At 36.3% G+C, this 9,052-nt stretch overlaps 1 protein-coding gene and 1 pseudogene across 1 annotated transcript; both read right to left on the bottom strand.

Annotated features, from left to right (window-relative positions):
* Positions 1-2,420: 2,420 nt before the first annotated feature.
* Positions 2,421-4,924, bottom strand: LOC120170631 (small nuclear ribonucleoprotein-associated protein B-like). The gene is made up of 2 exons (XM_039178559.1): positions 3,965-4,924; positions 2,421-2,661 (listed from the first exon to the last, which is right to left on the bottom strand). Exon 1 carries the CDS (start codon positions 4,848-4,850, stop codon positions 3,981-3,983), a length of 870 nt encoding a protein of 289 aa, XP_039034490.1. The 5' UTR covers positions 4,851-4,924; the 3' UTR covers positions 2,421-2,661; positions 3,965-3,980.
* Positions 4,925-5,265: 341 nt separating this feature from the next.
* Positions 5,266-7,853, bottom strand: LOC120170563 (annotated as a pseudogene).
* Between the last annotated feature and the right edge of the window lie 1,199 nt (positions 7,854-9,052).

The raw sequence follows: 9,052 nt of genomic DNA on the forward strand, positions 1-9,052 counted from the left end.
ACTTCACATGTTACTAAATTGTAGAGTTTGTATTCATTCTATTATTAATCTCAAAATATTTCAATTCTAATATTAAATTTTTGTTTGTATATTATTTTGACACAATTGTTAATTCCTTTGATCGTAGTTGTTATCGGTCAATCATCACCCATCACATGCTTTCATTTGCACCAAGTCATCACCAAAACATTTGCATTTTATTTCTCTCTCCTCACCGGATTGATTTTTTATGAAATTCACTCAAAATCAATAACAACTCATCCAACATAACATTATAATATTTCAAACTCCTCCAATGAAGTTAGTTATGAGGTATGTTGTTTGTTTTCTTTTAAAAAAAATCTCACCGTATGAATTTCCACACACCTAAATCTCTGAAATATGAGAAAGTGCCAAATACAAAAATAATAGTCTTTTTCTGGTTAATTTTGTAAGTTTTAAAGATATTTTAAGAAAATATAAACCTATAAAGTAAAAGAAGATAATGAGACAAGTTCATTAGTGTTTAAGATAGTCAAAAAGATATGTTGAAGAATAACAGTTTCTTACTACAATTAAAAATATGTGAAAAAAAACTACTTTTAATGAAGAAGATGATGAGATTAAATAAAATTAATAATCTTTTGACTTTCACGTCAACACATAACACCACTACATGAGCGCTAAAGTGTCATGTCATCATGTTGTTAGTGTAACTCAATAATTGCATTAAAGTCTAAACCAAAGTCTAATGTTAAAATTAGGGGTAGGCATGGGCCGAGTTTCGACCAACCTGACTCGATCTAAAAAATTTATATTCTTTACTCGAACCGAACCCGACCCCATTTTTTGAGAGAAAAGCTGAACCCGACCCAACCCGAAATAATAAAAAAAAATTATTTTTATTCAATTAAAATAATGATTTAACTGAAAAAAATAATATATAGAGGGATATTATTTTAATTATTTCTAAATATATAAGGTAAAATTATATTTTTTTGTGTCGGATATTTTTTACCCTAAACTCAAACCCGACCCGACCTGAACCCAATTTTTTTAAAAAAAACCCGACCTGATCGAGTCGAGTTGAAACCCGTCGGGTTCAGCTCTCATACCCATCCCTAGTTAAAATATATATAAATCCTAAAGATTAGTAACATTTGGAGTAACTTACCTTTTTTAATAAATTCGAGATCAATATTGATCATTAAAAACAAAGACATGTGAAAAGAGGATCTTATGTTTATTTAGATGATTGTGAAATTTAAAATATTAAATAATAATTCATATTTTTTTAGTAAATTCGAGAACAATATTGATCATTAAAAACAAAGACACGTGAAAAGAGGATCTTATGTTTATTTAGATGATTGTGAAATTTAAAATAATAAATAATAATTCATTTTTTTTATAAACGCATACGAATTACTTTGAACTCAAATTTATATATATTTTTTGAATTATTGTAGTTCGAATCCATTAATACATGCATATTCAAACATGAACAAGAAGGATTTGTCGCACCAATCAATATATCTCCTATGAGAATACAAATTGATAGATCATATGATACTAATAGTACGTATTCCACCAAGAGGCATTATTTCTACTGAAATAAATTCCATCTTCTCCGACAGACCACATGCAAGAATTATGGTACTCCAAGCACCAATCGACGTCTATTTTAGCCTTGTAAGCGTCGAAAGTTATACTCTTGTGACCCACCCACCGCACGTTGCAGAAGGAAAGGGTCGACCTTGAAAAGTTTATCTTAGTGTACCACGTATAATCTTGACCCTTCACCATTGGTCTATCACCTATGTCCTTGTTCGTGGACTTGCAATGCAGGAACAGATTTGGCTTGTTAGGTGATGAATTAAGTAAAGGTAAATCGTTTGTGATATGGATATGATAATTAAAGAACCAAGCATTCTCACCAAATGCAGAGCCAGAAGGGAAAATATTAGCCCCAGTGGGAGGACAACGCTTTTCAGGTTACCCATGGCCATGCTGCGTGAGATATCTAATAAGTTTTGTGATCGCAATATAAAATTTGTTGATACTTGTATTTTGATTTTGAATCTTAGATGGTTATTTTTAGATTGAAAACTAATAAATTGAGTTTGAATTAGTTAATATCAAAATTAAGATTTTCGGACTAAAATTAACTGAAAATACTACTAGAAAAACAATTATCAGATTCGGATTCACCCCAATAAAAAAGAGGCATTAACATTGCTTGAAAAAGCAATGAAATCTTGAAGGTTTTTATATATACTGTAATTCTTGAAAGGCAAGTAACCCAACTCTATTTTTATAAGAAAAAATTAATAGATTTATTTTTATAAAGAAATTATTGTTTTGTTATTGGTGAAATAAAAGGCAAAAGCAAGTATGGTGATTTCTAACAATGTAATTGAAATATATTTGCACGATAAAAAAATTGAAGATCAACTATGTATATCTAGAAAATATTCAAACAGTAATGATAACTGGGAAACAGGCCCATTGCAGTACATACTACTACCGAAATAACAACCCCAATACAACTCCGACTACTTAATCAAACACAATTTATCTTTTTGATTCTAGGCAATCATTGAACAACAGTTAATAAATGGCGAGTATGTTCTCTCTCCTCCTCCGATTGCTTCAAAGCCACAAAAGACTAAACACCTCAACCTTTGTGATTAAAAATAACAAATTAGAAAACTATAACGAAATATGTCCATATTATCATCAACAATCAAATAAATAACCAATAATTAAGTGGCATACATTGTATTGAAATCATCTAAAGCGTATGTTCTTAGAATGCAAATATAAGTCTAAAATAAGAGTACACGTCCATCATGGACGTGGTCACTTCTTTTAGAAATTTCCAATGAATAAGGAAAATCCTTAAGGAATTATGTCCTACATATAAATGAATATTGAACGCAAATACTTCAAGGAATAAAATGAAGACTCAAAAATAAAACAATCTAAAGCTATGAGAACATGGCATGGCATCATATACCTACTCCTTTGGACATGTTTCAGAGATCCCTATTAAACAAAGTACTAAGTAGAATACGAGTATGTATCCACTGTGTTTAGCATGAGAATGTTGTTTTTAAAAAATTAAAAAAAAAATTGAACGCGCACATGGAAGATCCTTAAAGAATCCTAACCCTAAAGAAACATGAACATGGAGCATGGTTACTTCAAGAAATAAAATGAAGTGAAAAGCAAGAAAAACATATATAAACCGAGAGCATGGCAGCATCTACCTAATATGTTGAACATGTTGCTGAATTACCTAAACAATGTACTAAATAGTCTTTTTTTTCTTTTTAATTTTTTTCAGCATCCATGGAAAAGATAAATGATTCATCCATTAACTACAAATAACAAAATTAAGGCAAAGTTAAATCACTAAACCACTAATGGGCACATTATTCCAAGCTATCTACATAGATTCTCCTCAAGGACCAAAATCCATGTTACTTGAACTCAATCAAGGATGAGGATTAGATGCAAACATATATGTCCAATACATGCATACAATTATGTGTTAGACATAACTGTCAGTCACGGGTACTTGAGAAGAAATTATCAGTCTGGGTATCAAAGAATGTAACTTGTTCTGCAACTCATAAATATTAAATAGCCTAACAACAAATTCTTCAAAGAAAACCCTACATAGTCATAAAGCCACCAGTACTCTTAAAAACACAACTACAAAGTTTAGATTAAAGTTAAAGGAAACATACAAATTCAACATTAAAAAAAAAACATTCACAAATGAAGTTTTCTCCCCAAGACTCCGGCAAAGCCACATAAGTTTAGTGTTTACACAAACATATGAAATGAAGAAAACCTGCATTTTGACATCTTTAGAAGACTCAACTTCAAAAATGACTAAACTAGTCCTAGTTTATATCGTCTATTGTTCTAGAAAAATAGACCATATAAAGCACTTGGAAGTTGAAATATGTCGTACCAAATCAAAAGCACTCCTACTGCTGCTGATTCTGCTGCTGGTTTTGGGGAGGAGGTGGCATTCCGGGGCGTGGTGGTCCAAAAACAGGTACAGCTCCAGGCGGAGGAGGCATTCCAGGACGTGGTGGAGGTGGAGCAGGCATTCCAGGCCTCGGAGGTGGGGGACCAGGAGGTCCTCTCATCATTGATCCCGGAGGAGGAACCATCGGCCTCTGACCAAATTGTGGTGGCGGGACTTGGTATTGCTGAGGTGGCCTAACTCCAAAAGCTGGTGGCGGTACCGATGGTGGCGGGCCGCGTTGCATCGGAGGTGCTTGTGGTTGACCAGGGTAAGCTCCAGGTGGCATTTGCCCAGGCGGACGCATCACAGGAGGACCTCCACTAGAACCAGGGTAAGACATGGGCGGGGCAGAGAGTTGCGGAACCGGCGGGCGAGAAATCTGAGGCTGCATCATCCCAGGAGCAGGACCGCCAACGCCGCGAACAGGCCCAGCAAGACCCGGCTGCGCTTGAACGAGAGGACCAGTAGGGATCCCACGTCCAGCAGCACGACCAATACCAGGGCCAGGGACGGCATTAGCGGCGCCGGACTTGGAACGAGACTCTTCGGGAGGAGGTGGACCTTCGACGGTCATCGAGATAACCTCTTCACCACGGAGAAGAACAAGACCAAGCGTTCGACGATCTTCTCGTTCCTCGTTGGTGCTGGGGTTTTTCTTTCCTTTAGCAGGAGGAAGCTTACGGAACTCCTCGCAGTCGCCGAGGACAAGATTCATGTGCCGATCGAACGCCATGAATTTTCCCACAAGCTGCCGGCCGTCTTGGATGGTGACCCGCATCCTGTAGTTGATGAACTGAAGCATTTTGGAACTCTTTGACATCGACATTTTGGCGATTCACAATGCCGAACGGTGAGGAAGAGAGAAAAAAATAAACCTAGCTAGGGTTTTCAATTTTAATTTCCCAAGCGGGGAGGGAAGGGTAGAGTAGTGGAGGGATATAGCAAATGGTCCATTGAGATGGATAGATTAGGCCCAAAAGAATCCAATAATTTCGAGTATAATGTGAATTTAAATGTTTATTATTATTTACAATGAAATTAGATATCTGAATTCAAATTTATTATATTATATTAATTTTTATATATATTACATGTACCAATAATATTATTTGAATTTAGAATATAAACCTTAAAACGGATATGTAGTATATTCGAATATTAAAATAAGTGTATATTTTTTAATTAATATCACGAGACTAACTTGATAAGGACAAATATCAAAGTAATATGATCATTGCATAGATACGAATGACTTCGCTGCTCTGTATAGCTAATTTCTACGCCAAAACATATATGAAGAAAAACAGCTGAGGTGCTTGAGGTCTGCCCATCTACGATGTATCGTATCCGCTATGATGAGCCTTCTGCCCTCTCCATGCAATCCGTAAACTCTCCTCTAGATTGGTATATCGAGCAGTCCAGTTCAGTTCTTGCCTGATCTTAGACGGATTGCTGAACACTTGCGCGTAATCTCCGGGTCGACGGGGAAGATACTCGACTTTGATATCCACCCCCGTGGCTTTCTTACACGCCTCTACAAACTCCTTCACCGATCTTCCTGTCCCCGTTCCGACATTGTAGATTCTTACGTTATGAGGCTTTGTGTGTTGGAGAGCTTTGACATGGGCGTCAACCAGGTCGGTAACGTCGATGTAGTCACGTATGCAAGTTCCATCATCCGTTTTGTAGTCAGTTCCCTTCACCTGCACAAATAAGCACCAAGGTTTCATCAAAATCATTAGAAAGCAACTAAGCAGGCACTTAAGATGATGAGTAAAGTGAAGGGAGTGAAACGAATAGCTTACCTTGATACCCGGAATGATACCACGAGCTGCATCAAAGCAAGCCCCCGAAATTCATCCTTGGTCACGCAACTCAGGTCTTGGAGCCTCGCCTAATCTTCCTTCCAGATCCGATCCGATCACGTTGAAGTATCTGAAAGTCGTGAACATGAGCATATTGTTGGAATATGACAATCTGCTATGCCTGTATTCTCAAAACACTTGGAGAGTTGAGAAAAATATCAACCTTAGAATCATAATCGCCATGTCAAAACTCTTGGAGAAATCCAGAATCATATCCTCTGCCATCTTCTTAACTTTTCCATATGGATTGGTAGGAACCTGAGTTGGTTCCGAAAGGAATATCAGTTTGCCGTATTTTACAACCGTTAATCTCGAATATGATTAAGCATTAAACATGTTCACAACTTGTCTGTGGAGTTTCTTCAGTGATTGGCATCTTTTCGGGCTCACCGTACGTTGCACATGTACTAGAATATATCAAAGTCGGAACACCATGAGCAGCCATCAACTTCAAGACCGTCAAGGTGTTTGAAGTAATGTTGTGATAGTACCTACGAATCATATGGCCAAGCATACCATCGAGAACATCATAGTTTAGGCACCATGGAACGAGATACTTCGAATAATAAAGCATAAAGGAGACTTACCTGAGAGGATCCATCGTGCTCTCCCCGACATATATGACTGCCGCAAAGTGCATAACAGCATCGAAGGCGTTTTCCAAAAATATTTTATCTACGGCTTTTGCATCCCCTAGACCGGCATAAATGAACTGAAGCCTTCCAGGTTCAGGAAATAACCCTTGTAGAACCTTGACAGCACCCATGTTTCCACGTGAAAGATTGTCCTGAAAAAGAAACCACTCCTTCCTTGAAACCGTGACTAACCGCATCAGAAAGGAGATTGTTACATATATCCTAAACTAAAAACATACCACGATTGATACTCGGTAATTCTCCTTGAGTAGTCGTAAAGCAGCATGCGAACCGATATACCCCGCACCGCCGGTTACAAGAACATGAGGTACCTCTTCTTCGTGTCAAGAGAACTGGAAAAACAAAACCAGCGAATCAGAACAGAGACATCAGACAACTTCAAAACAGAAACTGTTACAATTTTCATCAAGCGAAGATGATATTAACAACAATCAAGATATCAGTTCGATTAATCGAAATATTAAGGAAGATGCACAGGGACATGCTATAATTTGCTGATGGATACCTCACAAAAATACATAACCATACATAAGAAGTATCTTTAACTAGTGGAATGGAAGAAAAACTTGTTTCAACTCTTCAGCTGACATCAATTTCCGACTCGATCCTCAACAACCCCTACCCACCTTCCCCTCATCAAAGTGAAGGATCTTTAACTTGGGGAAAACGGACAAGTAATAGCATGTAACTAACAAATTTTGCCATGTCTGGTCCAATTATCAAACAAATCAAGATATCTGCAATATTTTGGTATGCAATATAGCGAGAAGATATAGTATAAAATTGATTCAATTATTCAGCGTAAGAAGATTTAAGAGATGGAATGGAGAACACATGAGTGGGAGTACTGAAGGACGGAGATTGCTTGAGCATGATAACGCATAAGGCCGTTAGTGCAGCAACCATAAGGATCTTTCCAACAACATTGCTCTTCGTTTTAGGATCAGGTTCCATGACTACATGCAAGAAACAAAATCCAACAACGAAATAACAAAATTAGGGATTTTTTCAATAGGAGGGGTTATAATATTGTATCATTAGCATTGCATTCGAACACAAGCAAGTGGTATTAGAAATTCGGATTTCGTAGCACTCAAAAACAAAATGTTACTAGAAAAGGAAATGTTACCTACAAACGGCATCGATCGAGTTGACCTTGTCTGGCTTCTTCCTCTTGATGAATTTAGCATTTGCAGACAAGAAGCTTCAAATGAATTTATGGTATGCAGAGCAAGAAACAACAATTTATCTCGATTTCAATGACCAGATCAGAGACCTTTTCTTGGAAATGCTTTCCTGGAAAATGTACTGCAACACACACCAACATATGAAGAGCACCAGAGAAAAGTCATATCAGAATCATGAAAAGAGAAAAGGTAAAAAAACAATAACCATTGAACGTTAGAAAAGAAATACTAAATAAGGCCAGATATTCAAGATCCAGCAAAACCAAAAAGCTAAGAAATGATTATAAGCAGATCATAAGGAACTCGAATCACCCAAAAAACTTAAAACACACCAATCAAAATGATCATTCAGCAGGAAATTAAAAAAAACTAAGCTTTAACGGCAGACACACAAAAGAAAATGGAAAATTTAAGGAGAAAAAAAAGGGAGGTTACATGAAAATGAGAACAAAAGAACACACGTGACAAAAACAAAAGTGAGTTTCGAGGCAAAGAGTAAGAAGTCGAAAAGGGTTCAACTTGGAATCAACAAAAAGGCCATGTAAATACCAATTTATTCAAAACAAGAAATATTTTTGAATTTAAAAACGGAAAAAGAAAACTCACCTACGAAGGTCGGGAAAAAAGAGAAAGAAAAGCAAACGTGTAAGGTAAAGGAAAGGACTGAGAGAAAAGAGAGATGAATGAGTGGCTTTTGGGTCAAATGAAATGATGAGAAGAATATGTTTAAATATTAAAAGCACGGAGGTTTGACAATGGACGAGAGAAGAAAAGCTGATGCGTTGCTTTCTCCGATTCCTCAATTGTCGACCATTCATCAAGCGTCCAATGCCAACATTTGCCGTTTGTAATCTCACTAAATTGTGGGTTGTCTCAAGAAATACAGATTAATATATGGTTAATATATGGCGTGATCGGATACATAAAAAGATATTTAATAAAATCGATTTAACGTTACCGAAAATGTTGAGTAATAATAATGTGTAGGTGGAAATTATGAAAAAATATTAAAAACTTTAGCAACCGACAAACCTAGCTTGTCGGTTTGTGTCGATACAAATAAAAAATGTATCGATCCATAGCAATATAACAGATAAAAATATAACAAAACCAGTCTCGAAATGATCAAACCGGTAAAGCGCTACCGTATATGTTGAAAGTGTCGATACTTTATTATAAGCATCGACACTTTTGGAATTTAAAAGAAAATCAGTAATAGCGCCTACAAAGTATTGATACTTTATAAAAATGTATCGATCCATAACAATATAACATGTAAAAATATGATAAAATCGGTCTCAAAATGACAAAACCGGTAAA

This window comes from Hibiscus syriacus, unplaced genomic scaffold, assembly GCF_006381635.1.
Source record: "Hibiscus syriacus cultivar Baekdansim isolate YM2019G1 unplaced genomic scaffold, ASM638163v2 tig00111783_pilon, whole genome shotgun sequence".
Taxonomy (NCBI): Eukaryota; Viridiplantae; Streptophyta; class Magnoliopsida; order Malvales; family Malvaceae; genus Hibiscus; species Hibiscus syriacus.

What these genes read in the sequence shown, in the direction of transcription:
- LOC120170631 (XM_039178559.1), bottom strand. Translation starts at nt 4,850, where the DNA reads ATGTCGATGTCAAAGAGTTCCAAAATGCTTCAGTTCATCAACTACAGG.